Source organism: Macaca fascicularis, chromosome 3 (assembly GCF_037993035.2).
Source record: "Macaca fascicularis isolate 582-1 chromosome 3, T2T-MFA8v1.1".
NCBI lineage: Eukaryota > Metazoa > Chordata > Mammalia > Primates > Cercopithecidae > Macaca > Macaca fascicularis.
In genome coordinates, this window is record NC_088377.1 from 44499077 (window position 1) to 44526010 (window position 26934).

At 48.7% G+C, this 26934-nt stretch overlaps 1 protein-coding gene and 1 long non-coding RNA gene across 16 annotated transcripts in view; both read right to left on the bottom strand.

Moving 5' to 3' along the window:
- MMD2 (monocyte to macrophage differentiation associated 2) overlaps positions 1 to 26934 on the bottom strand; it is a 66289-nt gene that overhangs the window by 24109 nt on the left and 15246 nt on the right. For 5 of the 15 annotated variants that reach the window (XM_074034334.1, XM_074034336.1, XM_065541602.2 and 2 more), the window contains exons 2-4: positions 8577 to 8658; positions 4888 to 5048; positions 691 to 765 (exon numbers count right to left, since the gene is read on the bottom strand). In XM_074034334.1, the coding sequence (XP_073890435.1) occupies positions 691 to 765; positions 4888 to 5048; positions 8577 to 8658 (318 nt within the window). Of the gene's footprint in view, positions 1 to 690; positions 799 to 4887; positions 5174 to 8576; positions 8659 to 26934 lie in introns of all 15 variants that reach the window. The other 10 variants (XM_065541605.2, XM_074034335.1, XM_065541603.2 and 7 more) reach the window with 3 other exon arrangements.
- LOC141409823 (uncharacterized) lies at positions 15936 to 17292 on the bottom strand. The gene is made up of 2 exons (XR_012432181.1): positions 16878 to 17292; positions 15936 to 16553 (listed from the first exon to the last, which is right to left on the bottom strand). It is a non-coding gene; the product is annotated as an uncharacterized lncRNA (long non-coding RNA).

The window sequence follows — 26934 nt, forward strand, 5'->3', positions numbered from 1 at the left end:
ATTTAAAAGCTATATTAAATAAATTAAATATTAAGTAAATATAAATATAAGTATATATGTATATATATGCATGTGTATGCATGTCTGTCTATTACACATATTTATATATATGTGCATATATATAGACACATGCATACATATGTACATATTAATATTTGCTTTTTTGGATGGGCGTGGTGGCTCACACCTATAATCCAAACACTCTGGGAGACAGAGGTGGGGAGATCACTGGAGGTTAGGAGTTCAAGACCAGCCTGGCCAACATGGTGAAACACCGTCTCTACCAAAAATACAATAATTAGCTGGGCTTGGTGGCGCACGCCTGTAATCCAGCTACTCAGGAGGCTGAGGCAGGAGAATCGCTTGTACCGGGGAGGCAGAAGTTGCAGTGAACCAAGATCTCGCTACTGCGCTCTAGCCTGGGTGACAGAGTGAGATTCTGTCTCAGAATTCTCAGAAAGAAAAAAATGATGTATATATTTGCTTTTTCTGCATAAAATAACTCAAGAAGGACACGCAAGAAAGTGGGTATAAGCAGCTGCTTCCAGGAAGGAGAAAAGTGTGGCGGAAAGCTGTTCAGCTAACTCCTCTGCGCCAGGTCAACATATTACCCAGCCAAATAGAAAAATAAATTCAAACAATGAAAAGAAAGGCTGCCAAGCGTTTGCTGAGCGGTGGGACAGTACTCACCAGGGTGCGTAGGAAGCCGCTATGAAGAAATAGATGACCATCCGGTCGAACATGTGTAGACAGTGTTCCACCATCCTAGGGTGGCAGAGAAGCCGGCGGTCACAGCCCCTGCACAGAGGGAAGGGCCAGTGCCCCCAGAACTATGCCCTGGGCTGATCGTGCCTGCCTACAGGTTAGCGGGGCTGGGTTCCTCTATCTAGCCAGGACCCCTTGGGCCTCAGAATCCCCATCTGTAAGTGACCAGGGCAGTGGTCTTCAAACAAGGCTCCTCATCATCACCCTAGGGCTGCATGGAGACACCTTGCCTCCGGGATTCCACTGAAGGCCTTGTGCCCCTGCAAGTAAGGATCGGACATCCTCCTTCACACATTTTTTTTTTTTTTTTTTTTTTTTTTTTGAGACAAAGTCTCACTCTGTCTCCCAGGCTGGAGTACAGTGGCACGATCTCAGCCCACTGCAACCTCTGCATCCCGGATTCAAGCCATTTTCTTGCCTCAGCCTTCCAAATAGCTGGGATTACAGGCACCTACCACCATTCCCAGCTAGTTTTTGTATTTTTAGTAGAGACGGCGTTTCGCCATGTTGGCCAGGCTGGTCTCGAACTCCTAACCTCCAGTGATCCACCTGCCTCGGCCTTCTAAAGTGCTGGGATTACAAGCGTGAACCACTGCACCCGGCCATCCTCCCATACTTTAATCAGAGCCATTATGCATTTCTGCTTTATATACTGGGTTTTTCCAAAGATTTATAATGGGGAAAGAATTCTGTGGAGAGTGTGCAAAAATGGCCAGACAGAGTGGCTCACACCTGTAATTCCAGAGCTTTCAGAGGCTAAGGCAAGAGAATTGCTTGAGCTCAGAAGTTGGAAACCAGCCTGGGCAACATAGTGAGACCTCATCTCCACTAAAAATTAGAAAGATCAGCCAGGCATAAGAGTGCATGCCTGTACGCCTAGTTACTCCAGAGGCTGAGGCAGGAGGATCTCTTGACCCTGGGAGGTTGAGACTACACTGAGCCATGTTTGTGCCACTGCACTCCAGTCTGGGCAACAGAGTTAGATCCAGTCTCAGAAAAAAAAAAAAAAAAAAAAACACTCCAAAAACTACTAAATTCCGTGCCCCTCAAGACTGTCTGGGAGCTGACATTCTAATGCTGGAAGAACTTAGTGGTTCAGATCTGAGTTCTGGAGCCAGAAGGCCTGGGTTTGAATTCCAGCTCTACTCTTCAGGAGTACATAACCTTGAGCAAGTTACCTATTCGCTCTAGATATCAGCTTCCTTCTCTGTAAAATACGGAGAATGCCAGCAACCTGACACGGGGCTGTAGGGAGGATTAAATTAGCTAATATTCAGTGCAGTATATAGTAAGTGTTCAATAAATACCAGCTGTTTTGGCCGGGTGTGGTGGCTCATGCCTGTAATCCCAGCACTTAGGGAGGCCATGGTGGGGGATCACCTGAGGTCAGGAGTTTGAGACCAGCCTGGCTAACATGGTGAAACCCTGTTTCTACTAAAAATACATAATATTAGCTGAGCGTGGTGGTGAGTGCCTGTAATCCCAGCGACTAGGGAAGCTGAGGCAGGAGAATTGCTTGAGCCTGGGAGGCAGAGGTTGCAGTGAGTCAAGATCATGCCATTGCACTCCAGCTTGGGCAACAAGAGTGAAACTCTGTCTCAAAATAAATAAATAAATAATAAAAATAAATAAATAACCATTTTTATGATGACCTCACCTTGTATAGTGAGCGATAACCCTCAATACATGGGACTGTCATGGTGCCAACCACCACAGTGGTGCCCAATGAGTCACACCCCTGGTATTCACACACTGGGACTCTCCCCTCCCAAAACAAATAAGGTAAACTCAGGGAACCACTAGGACATTGCAGAAATGATAGTGTATGGTTCCTAAGGCCAGATCATAAAAGACATTACAGCTTCTGCCTTGTTCTGTTAAGTTGCTAAGTTTGGGGGAAACAAGCTCCCATGTGGCTGGGAAGACACAGCCACACTACAACCCAGCACTAACTCACCAGCCAAGTGAGGGGGCTTAGACTCTCCAGCCCCAGTCAAGCCATCAGATGACAGCAGCCCCAGCCAACCTCTGACTACAGGAAACACCACGGACTGGAGCCACACAGCTAAAGCTCTCAAATTCCTAACCCCTTGAGGCTTTGAGAGAGAGTAAGTGTTTCTTGTTATTTTAAGTCACAATGCTCTGGCATACTTCGTTACAAAGCAATCACTGACCTGTACAAACTGTGGTTCTGTCTAGCAAAGTGCAGCCCTGAACAAATTTGACAAATGATTGTATGCACGGCTCAACTGCATGTCTTCCTATAAATTAAAGGGAGTGGCATACAGCTTTATGGGGGGCCTGGATTCCTAGAGTCAGTTTGGGTTGAATGTGGCTGCTATGCAACCTTGAGCAAATAAGGTTTCTTTTCTTTTTCTTTTTCTTTTCTTTTCTTTCTTTCTCTCTTTCTTTCTTTCTTTCTTTTTTTTTTTTTAAAGACAGATTTTCACTCCGTTGCCCAAGTCAGAGTGCAGTGGCACTATCTCAGCTCACTGCAACCTCCACCTACCAGGTTCAAGCAATTCTCGTGCCTCAGCCCCCTGAGTAGCTGGGATTATGGGTGTGTGTCAGACACCGTGCCTCGCTAATTTTTGTATTTTTAGTAGAGACAGGGTTTCACCATGTTGGCCAGGCTGGTTTCAAACTCTTGACCTCAAGTGATCCTTCCACCTCGGCCACCCAAAATGCTGGGATTTCAGGCATAAGCCACCTTGCCTGGCCTCGCTGTAATTTTTTTTTTTTAATCAAAACTAGCCAAACGCAGTGGCTCACATTTGTAATCCCAGCACTTTGGGAGGCCAAGGAGGGCAGATCGCCTGAACCTAGGAATTCAAGACCAGCCTGGGCAACATGATGAAACTCCATCTCTACAAGAAATACATAAAATTAGCTAAATGCGGTGGTGCATGCCTGTAGTCCCAGCTACTCAGGAGGCTGAGATAGGAGGATCGCTTGAGCCCTGGAAGTGGAGGTGAACCGAGATGAACCGTTACCATACTCCAGCCTGGGTGACAGAGTGAGTCCCCATCTCAAAAATATAAATAAATAAATAAATAAATAAATAAAAATCGAAAATGTAAAACTCAGGGATTCTAATGCCTACATTGCAGAATTAGTGAAAAGATTAGGGAATGGCACCTGTAGCATGCCTGGAACAAAGCCCAGAGGGGAGCTGGCCCGTCATGACCACCCTGCAGCCAGCAAGGGCTTTTCTCTTGCTCCTCTCAGAAGCGAGCAAACCAAGCCAGGCGTGAAGGCTCATCCCTGAAACCCCAGCACTTTGGGAGGCTGAGGCGGGTGGATCACTAGAGCCCATGAGTTGGAGACCAGCCTGGGCAACATGGTGAAACCTCATCTCTACAAAAAGATACAAAAATTAGCCAGGCATGATGGCACACACCTGTGATCTCAGTGCCTCAGGAAGCTGAGGCAGGAGGATTGCTTGAGCCCTGGAGGTGGAGGCTACAGTGAACCAAGACTCTACCACTGCACTCCAGCCTGGGCAACAGATTGAGACTCTTTCTCAAAAAAAAAAAAAAAAAAAAAAAAAAAGTTGGCCAGGCACAGTGTTGGCCAGGCGCAGTGGCTCACGCCTGTAATCCCAACACTTTGGGAGGCCAAGGTGGGTGGACCATCTGAGGTCAGGAGTTTGAGACCAGCCTGGCCAACATGGAGAAACTCCATCTCTACCAAAAAAAAAAAAATACAAAATTTAGCTGGATGTGGTGGTACACACTGTAGTCCCAGCTACTCGGGAGGCTGAGGCAGGAGAATTGCTTGAACCCAGGAAGCGAAGGTTGCAATGAGCTGAGATAGCACCACTGCACTCCTGCCTGGGCTACAGAGTGAGACTCTATTTCAAAAAAAATAATAATAATAGGTGAGCAAACCAGGCTCCCCTGGGCGAGGTGGTCTGCCCCAAAGAGACCCAACTGCAGCCTGTGTAAGGCAGGGCCTGTGCCTCCTGCAAAGCCAGCCTGTGGGTCACCTACCCCAGCCCCTCCCAGCTCAGCAGAGAATGTCACTAGGCAGACTGGATGTCCTGGTTCACCCCCCGGGCCGCCATGGGTCCCCCTGCCCCGACCCCCTACCCGGCATGGGTCCCCTCTGGGCAGGAGGCACCTGAGGTGGCTCTTCTTCCAGGAGATGGTGTGAAACACGGTGGACACCACGAAGAGGCCGCAGAGGCCAAGGCCGTAGATCCAGGCAGAGATGGTCTCCCAGTCATCGTCCGACAGGAAGTACAGGTTGGAGCTGCCCAGGATGCTGGGGATGATCCAGAACTGGAGGGGCAGGGACGGCGGGGACAGGTGCAGCAGCTGCGCGGCTCAGAGCACGCCTCCTGCCCCTTCCCCGGCTGAGCTGCCCAACGTGGCAGCACTCGTCTCTTGAAATGTGGTCAGTGCCACTGAAGAATGGAATCATTTTATTTTACTTTAATGGATTCAAGTGTAAATTTCCTTCCTTCCTTCCTTCTTTGCTTCCTTCCTTCCTTCCTTTCCTCCCTCCTTCCTTTCCTTTCCTTCCTTCTTTTCATCCTTCCATCCTTCCTTCCTTCCTTCCTCCGTTCTTTCCTTCCTCTCCTTTCCCTTTTCCCCTTTTCTTTCCTTTCCTTTTTTCTTTTCTTTCTCTTTTCCTTTCCTCTTTCTCCTCCCTCCCTCCCTCTCTTCCTTCCTCCCTCCCTCCCTCCCTTACTTCCTTCCTTCCTCCCCCAGGCTAGAGTGCAATGGTACAATCACAGTTCACTGCAGCCTCAACACCCTGGGCTCAAGTGATCCTCCCACCTTGGCCTCCCAAGTAGCTGGGACTACAGGCACACACCACCATAACTGGCCAATTTTTACATTTTTTATAGAGATGGGGTCTGGCTATAATGCCCAGGCTGGTCTTGAACTCCTAACCTCAGGCGATCCTCCCACCTTGGCCTCCAAAGGACTGGGATTATAGGTGTGAGCCACCATTCCCAGCCTCAGGTGTCAATTTCAACAGCCACATGGGGCCAGTGGCTGCCAACCTGGACAGTGCAGGTCTAGATACTTGATTCAAATATCTCAAAGGGGTCCATGTAGGAAACGGTCAAAGACCACGTGCAGGGAGTGGCCGCCCCCACCACACCCCAGCCCCTCTCTGAGACACCACACAGAGAAGTATGATGTGCCACATGTCACACATCATCATCACAGATGTCCTGACCTCATCTGCTTGGACTGCCCTGAAGGAAGAGCCCAGCCCTGAGCAGCACAGGCGCCCAGGTACCATTCAGTTTGTAAACGGGTTTAAATAGTGGATGGTGGCCGGGTGCGGTGGCTCACACCTGCAATCCCAGCACTTTGGGAGGCTGAGGCGGGTGGATCACGAGGTCAGGAGATCAAGACCAGCCTGGCCAATATGGTGAAACCCCGTCTCCACTAAAAAATACAAAAAATTAGCCAGGCATGGTGGCACGCGCCTGTAATCCCAGCTACTCAGGAGGCTGAGACAGGAGAATTGCTTGAACCCGGGAGGTGGAGATTGCAGTGAGCTGAGATCGTGCCACTGCACGCCAGCCTGGTGACAGAGCAAGACTCCATCTCAAAAAAAAATTTATTTTTAAGTAGTGGATGGTCCACCATGATTCACTGGAGAGAATAGAATCTCCAAATCCTCTGCCTTTATAGGTGCATGGCCTGGCCCTTCCCAGCCCCTCTACTCTGCTTTTCCCTACTCTCCCTCCTGCTCTGCCCCAAGTCACTATGCCTTGGCCTTCCTGGCCTTTGTCCAGTTGTCCCAACACTTTCCTGCCTCGGGGGCTCTGCACATGCTGTTCCCTTGTCCTCAACATGCTGTTCCCTTCACTCCCTGGGAGATTGGCTCCTAGTCATCCTTCAGCAGCTGGTTAATATCACTCTGGTAGGAGCACCTGCTCTGTCCTTTGACTGACGCAGGCCTCTCCCGTTGTCTATAGCACCTGGTGCCCTCTCTCCCTGGCAGCCCCCACATCTTATATGATAGACTTACTTAATCATTATTTCCCCCACACAACACGAGCTGCACAGGGTCACCAGTGCACGGTGGGCACCTAACAAATATATACTGAGGGAGGCAGGTAGGAAGGAAGGAATGCTGGAAGAGCCCTTTTGGGAAGAAGTGGGCAAGTCAGGGCCTGGTGCAGTGACTCACACCTGTAATGCCAGCACTTTGGGAGGCCAAGGTGGGTGGATCACTTGAGGTCAGGAGTTCGAGACCAGTCTAGCCAACATGACAAAACCCCGTCTCTACTTTAAAAAAAAAAAAAAAAAGCCAGGCGTGGTGGCAGGTGCCTGTCTGCTAGTCAGGAGGCTGAGGCAGGAGAATCACTTAAACCCAGGAGGCAGAGGCTGCTCTGAGCCACGATCACGCCACTGCACTCCAGCTTGGGTGACAGAGAGAGACTCTGTCTCAAAAGAAATAAATAATTTTAAACATTTTTTAAAGAAAAGTAGGCAGTGAGAATTCAGCCCCAACAATGTGCATCCTCCAGGACTCACTGAAAAGCAATCTGTCTGCAAAATCAGCCCAGGTGAGTCCCAAAGGAAGGAGGTGTCCTGCTAGCTTCCCCGACATCCAGGCTGGGCGCCTGGATGTCGGGGCTGGATGGGGACAGGTCAACAGCAACGCACCAGAATGGGATGGCTCCTTAATAAGAGGCCATCAGCCACCTACATGTCCATCTGCACATGACAGACTGAACATCAACAGGGAAGATAGAAGCCTTGCTATAGGCGATGGAATTATAACTTTAAAAAATCATTTCTGGCCAGGTGTGGTGGTTCATACCTGTAATTCCAGCACTTTGGGGGGCCAAGGCCAGGAGGATCACCTGAGGTCAGGAGTTCAAGACCAGCCTGGCCAACATGGTAAAACCCCACCTCTACTAAAAATACATAAACTAGCTAGGCATGGTGGCTTGTGCCTGTAATTCCAGCCACTCGGGAGGCTGAGGCAGGAGAACTGTTTCAACCCAGGAGGCAGAGGTTGCAGTGAGCCAAGATTGCACCACCACACTCCAGCCTGGGTGACAGAGTAAGACTCTGTCTTGAAAAAAAAAAAAAAAAAGAAAAAAGAAAAACACAAAAAATTAGCCGGGCTTGGTGGCAGGTGCCTGTAGTCCCACCTACTCAGGAGGCTGAGGCAGGAGAATGGCATGAACCCGGGAGGTAGAGATTGCAGTGAGCCGAGATCGTACCACTGCACTCCAGCCTGAGGGACAGAGTGAGACTCCGTCTCAAAAAAAAAAGAACTCAGTGTGGTCCTGGCACACACCAAGTTCAAATCAGCACCAGCCACTCCTTTCTATTACACCGGCAGCTCGTCGTGAAAGCCCTGGGCTCAGGCCAAACACACAATAGACCCCGGGGTCGAACAGGTCAAGGTGGGGGGTTTAAGAATTAATTCTCAAAGGTGGGGTTACAGGTGCCTGCCACCATGTCCAACTAATTTTTGCATTTTTAGTAGAGATGCGGTTTCACCATGTTGGCCATGCTGGTCTCAAACTCCTGACCTCAGGTGATCTGCCCGCCTCAGGCTCCCAAAGTACTGGGATTACAGGCGTGAGCCACCACGCCCGGCCCCATCAAAGGTTCTTAGAGCAAGACAGAGGCAAGCCCAGCACTGCAGCCCAATTTACCCCAGTGGCCTTCCCTCGAGACGCACTCACTCTTCTGAGGGCCTGAGGGCCACAGAAGACGCGAGGAATGGGCCACTTGGGACATACGTGAAGGAGTTGCCTTCCCCCACCCCCCTCCCTGGAAGTGTCCCCATCTCAGCCCTGAACCCCCCAAAAGCCAACTCACAGCATGGGTGGCACAGTTGGCCGCATGTTCATACTCTGTGGGCTGGTACCTCTTGTGGGCAGGGACTCGGTGGTTCATGAACCTAGAAGGAGAGGGAGAGTTCCAGCGGGAGAATTCCAGGAAGCTCTGCTGGGGAAGAGGTGCCATCCGAATTCCCAGGAAGCCTGAAGACCTCACTTCCTACCGGTAGGAAAAGAAGAGCACTCCTCCATTTTCCTATCCCCCCTCCTCTTCCCTCCCCTCCCTCACTCTTTCTGATCATTAAATGGTTTTGGGTTACCCAATATTTTGTGCCTAATCCCCAGTGTGGTGTTTGTTACAAAATTTTGCTAAATGCTAAATGTGGCATTCTCTTTGTTTACTTTTTTTTGAGACAGTCTCACTTTGTCAAAAGACTGGAGTGTAGTAGCGTGATCTTGGCTCACTGCAACCTCTGCCTCCCGAGATCAAGCAATTCTCTTGCCTCAGCTTCCTGAGTAGCTGGGTGTGTGCCACCAAGCCCGGATAATTCTTGTATTTTTAGTAGAGATGGGGTTTCACCATGTTGGCTGGTCTCGAACTCCTGACCTCAGGTGATCCGCCCACCTCAGCCTCCCAACGTGCTGGGATTACAGGTGTGAGCCACCATGCCTGGCCTTTTTTTTTTTTTTTTTTACAAAGGGTCTCACTCTGTCACTAAGGCTGGAGTGCAGTGGTGCAATCATGGCTCACTGCTGCCTCCACCTCCTGGGCTCAAGCGATCCTCCCGTCTCAGCCTCCTGAGATGCTGGGACTACAGGCACAATCTACCATGCCCGGCTACATTTTTTTTGTATTTTTTATAGAGACAGGGTTTCATCATGTTGCCCAGGCTGGTCTCGAACTCCTGGGCTCAAGCGATCCTCCCACCTTGGCTTTCCCAAAGTGCTGAGATTACAGGCGTGAGCCCCTGCTTCTGGCCTCATTTCCTGTTTTTTATTTTCTCTAAGTACAACTTACGAACAATATAGCTCTGCAAAGGGTCAGCTCGAAGGACTTTTACAGATGCATAGACCCACACAACCACCATCCAGGAAGAGCTACGGCTCACTTCTCACCCCCAAGAAAGTGCCCAGTGCCCCATCCCATGGGTATATTTTCCCCAGGGAAACCACCCTCTGCCGTTGTCATCTTGGATTTGTTTCCCCTGTTCTTGAACTTGCTCAATGAACTCATACAGAACACGCTGTTTTGTGTCTCGCTTCTTTTGCTTAATGTGATTTTTTTGAGATTCATCCACATTTTGGGGTACAGCAACTGGTAGTTTTCATGGCTGTATCGTATTCCACTGGGTGAACAGACCACAAGTGACTTATCCAGCCCACTGCAGGGGGACACTCCTGTTTGGGGACATTATGGATAACTCGGCCCATGAACATTTTTATGCACATGTTTTGGTGAACACACGCACTTATTTCTGCTGGGCTCAGGTGAAATTGCTACATGACTTTATCTTGAAAATAAACATTTCTGGCCAGGTGTGGTGACTCACGCCTGTAATCCCAGCACTTTAGGAGGCCAAGGTGGGCAAATCACTTTAGGCCAGGAGTTCGAGACCAGCTTCATTAACACGGTGAAACACCGTCTCTACTAAAAATACAAAAATTAGCTGGAAGTGGTGGCATGTGCCTATAATCCCAGATACTTGGGAGGCTGAGGCAGGAGAATCGCTTGAGGGAGGTAAGGGTTGCAGTGGGCCGAGATCATACCATTGCACTCCAACCTGGGTGACAGAGTAAGACTCCATTTCAAAAAAAAATGTTAGCCGGGCGTGGTGCCACAGGCCTGTAATCCCAGCTACTTGGGAGGCTGAGGCAGGAGAATCATTTGAACCTGGGAGACGGAAGTTGCAGTGAGCCGAGATCGTGCCACTGCATTCCAGCCTGGGTGACAGAGACAGAGTCTTTCTCAAAAAACAAAACAAATCAAACAAACAAAACAAAAATTTCTATGTTTTGTGTGTCTTTTTAGAATCTTCAGAGCGTTATCACCTCTGTTTAATCCTCACTGGAGCACCATGTGGAGCTATTGGCCATTTTACAGATGGAGAAGCTACAGGGCAGGGAGGTGAGGGAAGGAGATCACAGGGCGGGAAGGGGCTCAACCCAGCCCCGGTTGACTCCAATGTCTGGTTATGCCTCGACGCAAGTCTGTGCTGGGGGACTTAGGTCAGGATGGGAAGACAGACGAGGGTTGGCTGGAAAGGAAAGAGGCATCCAAGAGCTGGTGGTAAGGTCTGCACACACCTGGCCGTCAGACCAGCAGCCAGGACCACAGCAGCATGCATGTCTTTGGCCACAGAGGCTCGGAATCAGCTCACCTGAACGTTGCCAAGCAGCAGCCACCCAATGGGTTAAACTCCACTAAACACACCAAAAACCTTCCCCCCATGTCTGATGGTTACTTTGTAGACTGCCCCCCAAACAAAGGAGTGTATGGTTCAGAACAAATGACTCCATGCAGTATATATGGGGCACTAAGCATTTATTGGGCACTTTCTGTATGCTGGTGTCACACCAGGAGGTCATGGAGCATTTATTCAGCATCTCCTGTGTGCTGGCTCCATGCTGTAAAGACCCTGGAACATTTGTTGAGCACCTTCTGTGTGCTGGCTCCATGCTAAGTATAGTTCATGGAGCATTTATTAAGCATCTTTTGTGTGCTGGCTCCATGCTAAATACAGCTCATGGAGCATTTGTTAAGCACCTCCTGTGTGCTGGATCCAGGTTAAGTACAGTTATGGAGCATTCATTGAGCACTTTCCGTATGCTGGCCTTATGCTAAGTACAGCTTATGGAGCACTTATTAAGCACCTTGTGTGTTGGCTCCATGCTAACTATAGTTCATGAAGCACTTAATAACCACCTTTGGTGTGCTGGCTCCATGCTAAGTATAGTTCATGAAGCATTTATTAAGTACCTTTTGTGTGCTGGCTCCATGCTAAGTGCAGCTCATGGAGCATTTATTAAGCACCTCCTGTGTGCTGGCTCTAGGCTAGTAAAGACCCTGAAACATTCGTTGAACACCTTCTGTGTGCTGGCTCCATGTTAAGTACAGTTCATGAAGCATTTATTAAGCATCTTTTGTGTGCTGGCTCCATGCTAAATACAGCTCATGGTGCATTTGTTAAGCACCTTCTGTATGCTGGATCCGTGTTAAGTACAGTTCATGAAGCATTTATTAAGCATCTTTTGTGTGCTGGCTCCATGCTAAATACAGCTCATGGTGCATTTGTTAAGCACCTTCTGTATGCTGGATCCAGGTTAAGTACAGTTATGGAGCATTCATTGAGCACCTTCTGTACGCTGGCCTCATGCTAAGTACAGCTCATGGAGCACTTATTAGGCATCTTCTGTGTGCTGACTCCATGCTAAGTATAGTTCATGAAGCATTTATTAAGCACCTTCTGTGTGCTGGCTGCATGATAAATGCAGCTCATGGAGCATTTATTAAGCACCTTCTGTGTGCTGGCTCCATGCTAAGTGTAGTTCATGAAGCATTTATTAAGCACCTTCTGTGTACTGGATCCATGCTAAGTACAGCTCATAGAGCATTTATTAAGCACCTTTGATGCGCTGGCTCCATGCTAAGTATAGTTCATGAAGCATTTATTAAGCACCTTCTGTGTGCTGGCTCCATGCTAGTACAGACCCTGGGGCATTGATTGAGCACCTTCTGTGTGCTAGCTCTATGCTAGCATAGTTCAGGGTTCATTTATGAAGCACATTGTGTATGCTGGCTTCATGTATGCTGGTGAGGGCAGGGCAGGAGTGAAAGCTGGGCAGGGAAGTCTGCCAGGCACTGACACTCTGATTTGCCCTGGGACACTTGGTGCCTGGGTGAATCCAAGGGTCCAATGGTCCAGGTGACTGCTGTCTGCCTGCATCCAGCTGGGACTCCATGGTCACGTGATTCCACAGTCAGTCAAGTGACTTCAACACCAGGGTCACACTGAGCCCATTCGACAGTTGAGAAAACTAAGACCCCTGGGGCCAGGCTTCTGCACCAAGCTAAAGAGACACCAACGTCCCATCTCCCATGGCCTCAGCACCCTTGCAGGGGCAGACTGAAAACTGGAATTATAGTCACAGAGAACATGGAGGACCCACCCTGGGGACCCCATTGAAGCCTCCCCAGGAGCCCAGAATATGCCACCCATCCACCCACCTTCCTCAAGGTGGGCCAGGAAGCTGCCTGTGGCCAAGACTGGCTTATGTTTGGTTTTTTCTTTTGTTTTGTTTTCTGTTTTTTTGGGATGGAGTCTCTTTTTCTTGAGATGAAGTCTTGGTCTATTGCCCAGGTTGGAGTGCAATGGCACTGTCTCAGCTCACTGCAGCCTCTGCCTCCCGGGTTCAAGCGATTCTCCTGCCTCAGCCTCCCTAGTAGCTGGAACTACAGGCACATGCCACCACACTCGGCTAATTTTTGTATTTTTAGTAGAGACGGGGATTCACTATGTTGGCCAGGTTGGTCTCAAACTCCTGACCTCATGATCTGCCTGCCTCAGCCTCCCAAAGTGCTGGGATTACAGGCGTGAACAACCGCACCCCACCAGGATTGGCTTATTAACTAATAAGTAATAACAACAAAAATAGTGATATGGGTTGAACTGTGTCCTCCCAGCATTTAAGTGTTGAAGCCCTAATTCCCAGTATTGAGAAGGGGACCTCATTTGGGAACAGGATTGGAGCAGATTTCATTAGTTAAGATGAGGCCAGGGTTGGGTGTGGTGGCTCACGCCTGTAATCCCAGCACTTTGGAAGGCCGAGGCAGGCAGATCATGAGGTCAGCAGATCGAGAGCATCCTGGCTAACACGGTGAAACCCCATCTCTATTAAAAATACAAAAACTTAGCCGGGCATGGTGGCGGGTGCCTGTAGTCCCAGCTACTTAGGAGGCTGAGGCAGGAGAATGGCATGAACCCATTAGGCAGAGGTTGCAGTGAGCCGAGATTGCACCACTGCACTCCAACCTGGGCAACAGAGTGAGACTCAATCTCGGAAAAAAAAAAAAAATGAGGCCAGACTGCATTAGAGTGGGCCCCCATCCAATATGAGTAGGGTTCCCTAAGAAGACGAAACAGGCCGGCCATGGTGGCTCACACCTGTAATCCCAGCACTTAGGGAAGCAGAGGCAGGTAGATCACCTGAGGTCAGGAGTTCAAGACCAGCCTGGCCAACATGGCAAAATCCCATCTCTACTAAAAAAAAAAAATACAAAAATTAGCGAGGCATACTGATGGGTAACTGTAATCCCAGCTACTCGGGAGGCTGAGGCAGGAGAATCACTTCAACCTGGGAGGCAGAGGTTGTGCTGAGCCAAGATCGTGCCACTGCACTCCAGCCTGGGCAACAAGAGAGAGACTCCATCTCCAAAAAAAAAGCTGAAAGAGACACAGAGAGGACAACGTCAAATGAAGACAGAGACACACGGGGAGGACAGCCATGTGATGTTGGAAGCAGAGATTATGGCAATGCGAAGAAATATCTGCTGTTGTAAGCCGCTGGTGTGTGATCACCTGTGATTTCAGCCCTCTGACACAAACAAGCATATCGTGCTTGTTTTATTCTTTATTTTTAATTATTTTTAAATGAGACTGAGTCTTGCTCTATCACCCAGGCTGGAGTGCAGTGGCACCATCTCGGTTGATTGCAAACTCTGCCTCCTGGGTTCAAGCGATTCTCCTGCCTCAGATCCTGAGTAGCTGGGATTACAGGCGCCTGCCACCACACCTGGCTATTTTTTGTATTTTTAGTAGAGATGGGATTTCACCATGTTGGCCAGGCTGTTCTCGAACTCCTGACCTCAAGTGATCCACCTGTCTCAGGTTCCTAAAGTGCTGGGATTACAGGCGTGAGCCACCACGCCCAGGCCTTTGCTGTTGGTTTTTGTTGTTGTTTTTTGAGAAAGGGTCTTGCTCTGTGGCCCCACTGTCATAGCTCACTGTAGCCTCGACCTCCTGGGCTCAAGCCCAGCCTCCCGAGTAGCTGGGATTACAGGCGCACACCACCACACCCGGCTAACTTTTTTTTTTTTTTAATTTTTATTTTTGTAGAAGTGAAGTCTCACTATGCTTTCCAGGCTGGTCTCAAACTCCTGACCTCAGTTAATCCTCCCACCTCAGCCTCCCAAAGTATTGGGATTACAGGCATGAGCCACTGCACCTGGCCTTTTTACCTTTTTCTTTTGAAACAGAGTCTCACTCTGTCACCCAGGCTGGAGTGCAGTGGTGTGATCACAGCTCACTGCAAGCTTGAACTCCTGGGCTCTAGGGGTCCTCCCTCTTCAGGTGCACTCCACCATGCTCAGCTAACATTTTTTAATTTTTGTAGAGATAGAGTCTCACTATGTTGCTCAGGCTGGTCACAAACTCCTAGGCTCAAGCAATCCTCCTGCCTCAGCCTCTTGAGTAACTGGGATTACAGGTGCATGCCACCACACCCAGCTAATTTTTAAATTTTTTGTAGAGACTGGGTCTTGCTCTGTTGTCCAGCCTGGTCTCAAACTCCTGACCTCAAACAATCGTCCTCCCTTGGCCTCCCAAAGTCCTGGGATTATAGGCATGAGCCACCATGCCAGGCCTCACAGTACTCATTTAGAGAGACTCTGCCCAAAAGCCCTCCAGGAGGCCGGGCCAATTTATGCTTCCCACCAACTGGGCAGGGAGTCCGGAGACCAGCTGTGAGGGTGCGGCTTGCACCGGCCTCCAAGGTGGGAAACCTATTCTCCCCCTGAGGTCTCCCCCTCTACCTGCCACCAGGTGCAGGTCTGCAGCCCTGGCTCCCCCTGCTCCTGTAACAAACACCAGGAAACCACCAAGGGTGCCAGCCACATGGGTCCCAGGGTGATGTCACGGTTGCCGTGGTGACCTGGGACGGACAGTTATTTATTTATTTCTGAGTTCCACAAGACTCTCCTTGTCTCTCAGTCACTGTGACCATTGAATGCTGGCAGAGAGGAGAGAGGGAGGCCCGGAGACAGGGCCGTGGGCAAACGACCAAGAAACAGCGTTCCCACCACCCTGAAGACCCGAGTACTTTCCCTTTAGCTCCTTGAAACCTCATTTCTTTCCTCCCTAAACCCCTAGTCGGGCATTTTAAGAAAAAGTGAATTCATATTTTCACTTCCATTCTAATTTACATAAAGTAAAATTTCCTCTTTTTTTGCTATAGTTTTGTGAGTTTTGACAAATGCGGAGAGTCCTATAACCACTACCGCCACCATCAAGATGAATAACAGATCCACCATCCCCCAGAATTCTCTCCTGCCCTCCTCTTTGCACCTGAAACCTCTGCCCAGCATCAGCCCAGCAGCCAAGACCCTGCCCCCTGTCCTCTGTGCTTTGTTTTGTTTTGTTTTGTTTTGTTTTGAGATGGAGTTTTGCTATCACCCAGGCTGAAGTGCAGTGGCACAATCTCAGCTCACTGCAGCCTCCACCTCTCAGGTTCAGGTGATTCTCCTGCCTCAGCCTCCTGAGTATGTGGGATTACAGGCATGTGCCACCACCCCTGTCTAATTTTTGTATTTTTAGTAGAAATGGGAGGGGTCTCCCCATGTTGGCCAGGCTGATCTTGAACTCCCAACCTCTGGTGATCCACCTGCCTCAGCCTCCCAAAGCACTGGGATTACTGGCGTGAGCCACTGGGCCTGGCCTCTGTGCTTTGCCTTTTCCAGAATGTCACATACGCAGAGTCACACAGTAGTTGTACAACTTTTTTTTTTTTTAATGTTTAAAGAGAATCTGTTGTATAAAGTCGAAAGTGCATTCTTAGGTGAAAAGAAACTGTACACTGAATGCCAAAGAGGGATTTACTTATCTTCTCTTAAAACGTATTGTGGTCGGGCGCAGTAGCTCACGCCTGTAATCCCAGCGCTTTGGGAGGCCAAGGCGAGAGGATCATTTGAGACCAGCTTTGGTAACATAGCAAGACCCGATCTCCACAAATATTAAAAAATGACCTTGCCGGGCGCGGTGGCTCAAGCCTGTAATCCCAGCACTTTGGGAGGCCGAGACGGGCGGATCACGAGGTCAGGAGATCGAGACCATCCTGGCTAACACAATGAAACCCCGTCTCCACTAAAAATACAAAAAAATTAGCCGGGCGTGGTGGCGGCGCCTGTAGTCCCAGCTACTCGGGAGGCTGAGGCAGGAGAATGGCGTGAACCCGGGAGGCGGAGCTTGCAGTGAGCTGAGATCCGGCCACTGCACTCCAGCCTGGGCAACAGAGCGAGACTCCGCCTCAAAAAAAAAAAAAAAAAAAAAAAAAAAAAAAAAAAAATGACCTCGGTGTGGTGACATGTGCCTGTTGTGCCAACTGCTTGGGAGGCCGAGGCAAGAGGATCGCTTGAGCCCAGGAGGTCAAGGCTGCAGTGAGCCAAGATCATGCCACTGCACTCCAGCCTGGGTGACAGAGCATGATCGTCTCAAAATAAAACAAAATGTATTGAAGGTAAATTTGTTTTATACTAAAAGAAAATGGCTCCTCCTAAATGTAACGTTATCTTTCCTGGTAATTTTTCTCGATTCTCCCATCTCTGTTTTTGCTCCTGCATCCCCTTTGCAGTCTGGCTTTGTTGTTCAGCAGGGAGCATCTGAGATTCTTCTCTGGTATTGCACGTCCCTTCCTTTTTACTGCTGAGCAGTATTGCTTCTCATGGACAAACCAGAGTTTGTTCATCCATTCTCCAGTTGAGGGATAATAAATGCATTTTTTTTTTTTTTTAAGATAGGGTCTATCACCCTGGCTGGAGTGCAGTGGTGCCATCATAGCTCACTGCAGCCTCGCACTACGGGGTCCAATCATTCCTCCTGCCTCAGCCTCCCAAGTAGCTGAGACCACAGGTACACACCACCATGCCTGGTTAATTGTTAAATTTTTTGTAGAGATAGGCTCTTGATATGTTGCCCAGACTGGTCTCAAACTCCTGGACTCAAGTGATCCTCTGGCCTCAGCCTCTCAAAGTATTGGGATTACAGGCATGAGACACTGTGCCCAGCCACAATGCCTTTTTTTTTTTTTTTTTTTTTTGAGACAGTCTCCTAGGCTGGAGTGCAGTGGCACAATCTCAGCTCACTGCAACTTCTCCCTCCTGGGTTCAAGCAATTCTCCTCTTTCAGCCTCCCAGGTAGCTGGGATTACAGGCAACCGCCACCACGCCCAGCTATTTTTTGAATTTTGAGTACAGACGAGTTTTTGGCATGTTGGCCAGGCTGGTCTCAAACTCCTGACCTCAAGTGATCTGCCCACCTCGGCCTCCCAAAGTGCTGGGATTACAGGCATGAGCCACTATGCCCAGGCCACAATGCTTATATTTCTTCCACCACCACACCCGACTAATTTTTTTTTATTTTTAGCAGAGATGGGGTTTTGCCATGTTGCCAAGGCTGGTCTCAAACTGCTGGCCTCAAGCGATCCTCCTGCCTCTGATTCCCAAAGTGCTGGGATTACAGGTATGAGCCACTGGGACTGGTCTGGATGCATTTTTAACAAGTGAAATGGATAGATAAAATTAAGACTGTTAGAACAGAGCTGGCAGTCAGAGAGGCAGCCTTGACTGTGGGAAACTTGTCTTGAAAAAGCCAATGTTTCTAGCAGGCCGTGGCTGGTTAAACTAAAGGAGGGAAGTGGCCTTTTCTTCCTCCTCCCTGGAGAACAGAATCTTCATTTTGTAGCCAACCCTTACTGCTTAGCTGAGCACACGGCCATGGCTTGGTGGAGGACTCCCAAACCAAGCCAGGACCCAGAGCCAGATGCTGTCAGGAGACGAGGAGAGAATGATGAATTCTCACCCTGAACTTGAGTAGGTACAGGCTTTGGAGCTTGGCACTGTTGGGCAGAAAATGCCTGCATGGGCAGTTAACCGCTGTGTGAGCTAGGAAAAATTACTTAACGTCTCTGGGCTGCAGCTTCCGGGTATGTAAAAGGGAATGATATTACCTAGCCTGCAGGTGTCATAAAGAATATGGTTTAAGGCCGAGCACGGTGGCTCACGCCTGTGATTCCAGCACTTGGAAAGGCTGAGGCGGGCGGATAACCTAAGGTCAGGAGTTCAAAGCCAGCCTGGCCCACATGGTGAAACCCCGTCTCTACTAAAAATACAAAAATTAGCCAGGTGTGGTGGTGCATGCCTGTAACTCTAGGTCCTTGGGAGGCTGAGGCAGGAGAATCTCTTGAACCCGGGAGGCGGAGGTTGCACGGAGCTGACATCGCGCCACCATACTCCAGCCTGGGAGACAGAGCAAGACTCTGTCTCAAAAAAAGAAAAAAGAAAAAAAAAAATTAGCTATACGTGGTGTTTGCATGACTGTAGTTCCAGCTACTTGAGAGGGTGAGGTGGGAGGATCACATGAGCCAGGAGGTCGAGGCTGCAGTGAGCTATGATCGTGCCACTGCACTCCAGCCTGGGCCACAGAGTGAGACCCTGTCTCAAAAAATAATAATAAAATACTGACAACTGGGCTCCACACCCAGAGATTTCAGTTTATTCCATCTGGGGTAAAGCCTGGATACTGGCATGTTTAGAAGTTTATTTATTTATTTATTTTTATTAGCATTTAAAAAATGGGCAGAGACAGTGAGACCTCATTTCCACAAAAAAATCAAAAAATTAGTCGGACGTGGTGGCATGCGTCTATACTCCCAACTACTCAGGAGGCTGAGGTGGGAGGATCACTAGAGCGCAGAGAGGCTGAGGCTGCAGTGAGTCATGATTGAGCCACTGCACTCCAGCCTGAATAACAGAGCGAGACCCCACCTCAAAAAAAAAAAAAATCAAAAAAATTGTATATGTTAATGGTGCTATACCATGAGGCACTGTGGAATGGCTCCAATATTAATTTCTTGCTTTGGACCCTGTAGTTGAGTTACATAAGATCTTCCACAAGGGGAACTGGAGAAAGGATACTCAGGATCTTTCTACCATTTTTGCAACTACCTGTGCATTTATAATTATTTCAAAATAAAAAGTTTTTGGCCAGGCACGATGGCTCATGCCTGCAATCCCAGCACTTTAGGAGGCCGAAGCAAGCAGATCACCTGAGGTCAGGAGTTTGAGACCAGCCTGGTCAATATTGAGAAACCCCATCTCTACTAAAAATATAAAAACTAGCCAGGCTTGGTGGTGCGCACCTGTAATCCCAGCTACTCGGGAAGCTAAGGCAGGAAAATCACTTGAACCTGGGAGGCAGGGGTTGCCATGAGCTGAGATCGTGCCACTGCACTCCAGTCTGGGTGACAAGAATGAAACTCTGTCTCAAAAAAACAGGAAAAAAAAATTTAAAGTGTAACCACATACAATGCCAAGATGCTCATCAAAATCAAATGAAAAAAATCAAGTAATAAAATTATATACACAACATGATTTCATTAGTGTAAAACACACACACACCCCAACATTTTAGAAACATAAATGCATAGAAATAGACTTGAAAGAAAACAGGGAGATCGGTGAGTTTGGGGGTGCTGGTCACAGAAGACTTTGCCCCCCTCCCTTATTTAATTTTTAGGATTGGGTGGGAGATAAAGAGTCTTTCATTTGACTTGTGTTGTTTGAATCTTTATAAGATTGTATTCACATTTTACTCATGTAACTACAACGAAAGTGTTATGTTTATTTCATTATTAATTTGTTTTGCAGAGATGGGGTTTCACTGTGTTGCACAGGCTGGTTGTGAACTCATGGGCTAAAGCAATCCTCCTGCCTCAGCCTTCCAAAGAGCTGGAATTGCAGGCATGGGCCATCCCACCCAGCCTAAAAAATGCTAAAATTATACATGAAATGTTTGCCATAGAATATTTTACTTTATTTTATTTTTATTTTTATTGTTTTGAGACAAAGTCTCAGTCTGTTACCCAGGCTGGAGTGCAACGGCACGATCTCAGCTCACTGCAACTTCTGCCTCCCAGGTTCAAGCAATTCTCCTCCCTCAGCCTCCCAAGTAGCTGGGATGACAGGTGCTTACTATAACACCCAGCTAATTTTTTATATTTTTAGTAGAAACGGGGTTTCACCGTGTTGGTCAGGATGGTCTCAAACTCCTGACCTCAAGTGATCCACCCGCCTCGGCCTCCCAAAGTGCTGGAATTACAGGCGTGAACCACCATGCCCAGCCCACATAGTCTTTAAAGGGTGTCTTAATCCATCTTCTGCTGGAATACCTGAGACTGGGTAATTTATAAAGAAACTATTATAGGCCGGGCATGGTGGCTCATGCCTGTAATCCAGCACTTTGGGAGGCTGAGGCGGGTGGATCACCTGAGGTCAGGGGTTCAAGACCAGACTGGCCAACATGGCGAAATCCCGTCTCTACTAAAAATAAAAAAATTAGCCAGGCACAGTGGTGTGCACCTGTAATCTCAGCTACTTGAGAGGCTGAGGCAGGAGAATCACTTGAACCTGGGAGGTGGAGGTTGCAGTGAGCTGAGATCGCACTGCTGCGCTCCAGCTGGGCAACAGAGAGAGAAGAAAGAAAGAAAAAGAAAAAGGAAGAAAAGAAAGAAAAGGAAGGAAGGAAGGAAGGAAGGAAGGAAGGAAGGAAGGAAGGAAGGAAGGAAGGAAGGAAGGAAGGAAGGAAGGAAGGAAGGAAGGAAGGAAGGAAGGAAGGAAGGATATTATAAATTATAAATTACTTTTTGCTGTTTTGTTTTTTAGAGAAAATAATGACAGGTTCTCACCCTGTCATGCACGTTGAAATGCACTGGCACAATCATAGCTTGTTGCAGGCTCCAATTCCTGGGTTCAAGTGATGTTCCTGCCTCTGCCTCCCAAGTAACTGGGACTATAGGCATGCACCACCACACCCAGCTAATTTTTAACTTTTTGTAGAGACAGGATCTCGCCATGTTGCCCAGGCTGGTCTTGAACTCCTGGGCTCAAGTGATCCCACCCCGCCTCAACCTCTCGAGGAGCTAGGACTACAGGTGTGCACCACTACATCCAGCTAATTTTTATTTTTATTTTATTTATTTATTTATTTATTTATTTTAATTTATTTATTATTATTATACTTTAAGTTGTAGGGTACATGTGCATAACGTGCAAGTTTGTTACATATGTATACTTGTGCCATGTTGCTGTGCTGCACCCATCAACTCGTCATTTACATCAGGTATAACTCCCAATGCAATCCCTCCCCCCTCCCCCCTCCCCATGATAGGCCCTGATCCAGCTAATTTTTAAACATTGTTTTGTAGAGATGGGGTCTCACTATTGTTGCCCAGGCTGGTCTCAAACTCCTGGCCTCAAGCAGTCCTCCTCCTTTGGCCTCCCAAAGCACTGAGATTACAGGCATGAGCCACATCACCTGATCCTAAGAAAACAATTTAATTTATTTTTCTTTTCTTTTTTTTTTTTTTTTTTGAGATGGAGTTTTGCTCTTGTCTCCCAGGCTGGAGTGCAGTGGCGTGATCTCAGCTCACTGCAACCTCCACCTCCCTGTTCAAGAGATTCTCCTGCCTCAGCCCCCTCCATAGTTGGGATTACAGGTGCCCACCACTATTTCCGGCTAACTTTTGTATTTTTAGTAGAGACGGGATTTTGCCATGTTGGTCAGGCTGGTCTCAAACTCCTGACCTCATGATCCACTCGCCTCAGCCTCCCAAAGTGCTGGGATTACAGGCATGAGCCACCATGCCTGGCCCAACAATTTAATTTCTTACAGCTCTTTAGGCTGGGAAATCCAGGGTCTAGGGACTGTGTCTGGGGGGGGGGGGCTTCTTGCTGCTGAGGATGCTGTAGAATCCCGAGGCAGTGTGGGGCATCCCGTGGTGAGGGGCCTGTATATGCTAACTCAAGTCTGTTTTTCTCCTCTTCTAAAGCCACTAATGCCTCACCCTCATGACCGCAGCTAATCCTAATCACCTTCCAAAGGTCCCACCCCTCAAATACCGCAAACTTCCCACCCTCTTAATACTGTTACAATGGGGATTAAGTTCCAGAATGAGTTTTTGAAGAGACAAACATTCGAAACACAGCAAGGGGCAGGGCCAGGACTTGGAAAGGCAGAAGGTATGAAAGAAAGCAAAGCCAACCGCTGGCTGTAGCAGAGGAGAGACTGGGGGAAACGGGCATGAGAAATGTTATTTTATTTATATTTCTGTGTTACTTGACCAGCTACAATGTTCGTATACTACCTCAGTGATCTTTTTAAAATCTAATCAAATAAAAAACATTTTAAATAAAGTCAAGTTTTGAAATCAACACTCAAGGCCAGATGACATCAAACAAGTTGCATCAAAGCTGGGGAGGGATGGCTGGGCTCGATGGCTCACGCCCATAATCCCAGCACTTAGGGAGGCTGAGGCTTGAGGCCAGGAGTTCAAGACCAGCCTGGGCAACATATCAAGACCCTTTCTCTACAAAAAAATTTAAAAATTAGCCAGGCGTGGTGGTGTGTACCTGTGGTCTCAACTGCCCAGGAGGCTGAGGCAGGAGGATAGCTTGAACCCAGGAATTTGAGGCTACAGTGAGCTGTACTCGTGTCACTGCACTCCAGCCTGGGTGACAGAGAGAGACCTTGTCTCAGAGAAAAAAAAAAAAGTCCTGGAAACTACCCAAATGCCACCCATGGTAGAATTAGCATGGAAATATTCACACAATGGAACACTAGATAGTAATGAGAATGAATGAATTACAGCTTTCAGAAGAAATAAGGACACTCTGCAGACTGGAGACAAATGTTAAATGGCGGTGCATACACTTCCAATCTCTCTTTTTCTTTCTCTCTTTCTTTCTCTCTTTCTTTCTTTCTTTCTTTCTCTGTCTCTCTCTTTCTCTCTCTCTCTTTCTTTCTTTCTTTCTTTTCTTTGAGATGGAGTCTTGCTCTGTTGCCCAGGCTGGAGTGCAGTGGCACAATCTCTGCTCACTGCAACCTCTGCCTCCCAGGTTCAAGCAATCTCCTGCCTCAGCCTCCTGAGTAGCTGGGACTACAGGTGCACAGAACCAACAGGCTAATTTTTTTTGCATTTTTACTAGAGATGGGGTTTCACCATGTTGGCCAGGCTGATCTCCAACTCCTGACCTCAAGCAATCCATCCACCTTGGCCTCCCAAAATGTTGGCATTACAGGCATGAGCCACCGCACCTGGCCCAATCTATTTCTATAAACTTCAAGAACAGGCAGGCAGGTTTGATGAAGGTCTGATGAAGCCAGGAGAGTGGCTGCCTTTGATGGTAGTGAGGACTGACTAACGGGGTGTGAAGGGGTTCCCAGGGCCTGGCATGCTGAGCATCCTGACCTGGGTGCAGGGTCTGGCAGGCCCCAGTACCCCAGGCTCCCTCCTCCACAGTCTGGCAGGAGCCAGGCCCAGTCTCAGAGCTCAGCTTCTGCAATTCCTCTCTTTCTGGCCTGACCCAGCTGGGGTCTACCGCCCCCAGAGAGAAGCCTGACCCCTTTCATGAATGAGCCCAGGCCCGGGACCGCGGCTGCAGCCACCCCTGGCAGGCTGGGCTGGTGCCTGTCGGTGGCGACCCTGAGTCCCTTGGACAGAGGACTAGAGAGATTTGCCCAGGCTCCTACACAAAGGGGGTTCTGTCCGTCTGTCCCACAGAGGCAAAGGACCGCACAGGGCCAAGCTGGCCCCGGCTGTGCTAAGCCTCTCTCCCCCTCTCTGCTTGGCCCTGGCCGCTTCTTTGTGTCCATTCATGAATTCAAGGCTCCTCCTGAAAGGCCGGCAGTATCTTGGCTCAGTCTTTGGGAAACAGTCCTTGGACCGGTGCCACCTGGGAATGGTCATGAAATGAAATCCTGGGGCAGACAGTGATGGGAACAGGAAGGGGAATCTGAGCAAGGGATGGAAGGGGCCCGGGCTTGCATCTCGTGCCAGAGGCGGGGGACTCTGGCATGACCTGCAGGAGAGAGCATTCAGGTGCACTGTGGTGGCATCCCATGTGAACGGCCCCCTGGGCCTGGGGGTACTGACCCGACAGATCTGAGACTAGCTCCCAGCCTTGGCACCCACCCTGTGGCTAGCCAGGAAATCTCTTCCCCTGTGGGATAAGAAGGGTCCGTATCTCCAAAGCCAGAACCATCTCCCAGCCTCAGGAGGCTCCCAGATACTATCAGGTGAGAAGGGGCCATGGTCATTACTGGTTGCTCTGAGTGGGGTTAGAAGGAGAGGTCGCCCCAACAAAGATAGGGGCCCCTTTGCCACCTGTTCGTCCTCAGCTAGCTCCTGGGTCAGCCTCTGTGAACAGGCCACAGACACCATCCCTCACCATCAAGCCCTCCTTCCACCTCCCCTAGGGGCTCTCACCCACCAATCATCTTCCAGAGATTCCTGTGACGTCATCAGCAGCCAATCAGAGTGTCCCAGGTTGGCGAGTCAGAGACAGCCTTACTTTGAGAGTTGGTAACTTTTCAGGCAAGAGCAGAAAAAGGACACTTTTGGCCGGGCGTGGTGGCTCGCGCCTGTAATCCCAGCGCTTTGGGAGGCTGAGGCAGGTCGATCACTTGGGGCCAGGAATTCAAGACCAGCCTGGCCAACATGGTGAAACCCTGTCTCTACTAAAAATACAAAAATGAGCCTGGCGTGGTGGCGGGTGCCTGTAATCCCAGCTACTCAGGAGGCTGAGGCAGGAGAATCGCTTGAACCTGGGAGGCAGAGGTTACAGTGAGCCGAGATGTTACCACTGCACTCCAGCCTGGACGACAGAGTGAGACTCTGTCTCAAAAGAAAAAAAAAGAAGACACTTTTTTTAAACAGTCAAATAATGCATTTTATTATATTTTTCTTTATACTTTTTAAAACTTCTGTTTTAGGTTCAGGGGTACATGTGCAGGTTTGTTATGTAGGTAAATTGCATGTCACGGGGGTCTGGTGTCCCTGACTCAAATAAAGAAATAAATAAATGTCTTCCTAACAGCACCAGGAATTTTGCACCAGAAATGTATCTTTAAAGAGTCCTTGAGGTGACAAAATAATCCATGCCAAAGGACACTTTAAAGATACATTTGTGGTGCCACATTCCTATTGCTGGTGGGAGGTCATTTATTTATTTATTTTTATTTTTTGAGATGAAGTCTCACCCTGTCTCCCAAGTTGAAGTGCAGTGACATGATCTCAGCTCACTGCAGCCTCTGCCTCCTGAGTTCAAGTGATCCTCCTGCCTCGGCCTCCCAAGTAGCTGGGACTACAGGCACGTGCCACCATGCCCAGCTAATTTTTGTATTTTTAGTAAAGACAGCGTTTTGCCATGTTGGCCAGGCTGGTCTTGAACTCCTGACCTCAGGTGATCCACTGCCTTAACCTCCCAAAGTGCTGGGATTACATGCGTGAGCCACCATGCCCGGCCTCATTTTTAATTTTTATTTTTTTTCTGTAGAGATGGGGGGGTCTTGCCATGTTGGCCAGGCTGGTCTCAAACTCCTGGTCTCATGTGATTCTCCTGCCTTGGCCTCCTAAAGTGCTGGGATTACAGGTGTGAGCCACCCGGCCCTGCCTGGGAGGACATTTCTTTTATTATTTTTTCTTAATTAAAAAAATGTTTTTGAATTAATTAGAAATAGAGTCTTGCTATGTTGCCCAGGCTGGTCTTGAACTCCTGGCCTCAAGCAATCCTCCTGCCTCAGCCTCTCAAAGTGCTGAGATTACAGGCATGAGCCATACACGCAGCCCTAGGCGGACATTTCTAATTCCCACTACACTTTCCATCCTGTCTATACCTCTTTTTTTTTTTTTTTTTTTTTTTTGAGATGGAGTTTCACTCTTGTTGCCCAGGCTGGAGTGCAATGGTGCTATCTTGGCTCATTGCAACCTCTGCCTCCCAGGTTCAAGCGATTCTCCTGCCTCCACCTCCCAAGTAGCTGGGGCTACAAACACGCGACACCACCACACCCGGCTTTACTGTTTGTTTGTTTGTTTTTTAGTAGAGACGGCGTTTCACCATGTTGGTCAGGCTGGTCTTGAACTTCTGACCTCAAGTGATCCACCCGCCTCGGCCTCCCAAAGTGCTGGGATTACAGGTTGAGCCACCACGCCCAGGCCCATCCTGTCTATACTTCTGTCCTAATTCCATTACAGCCAGTGACCCCTTAGGTAGTTGCAGTACACTTCAGGAGGTCCTACCCTTTTCTTTTTTCTTTTCTTTTCTTTTTCTTTTTTTCTTTTTTTTTGAGATGGAGTCTCTCACTGTCGCCCAGGCTGGAGTGCAATGGCGCAGTCTTGGCTCATTGCAACCTCTGCCTCCTGTGTTCAAGCGAGTCTCCTGCCTCAGTCTCCTGAGTAGCTGAGATTATAGTCGCCTGCTATCACGCTCGGGTAATTTTTTGTATTTTTAGTAGAGATGGAGTTTCACTATATTGGCCAGGCTGGTCTCAAACTCCTGACCTTGTGATCTGCCT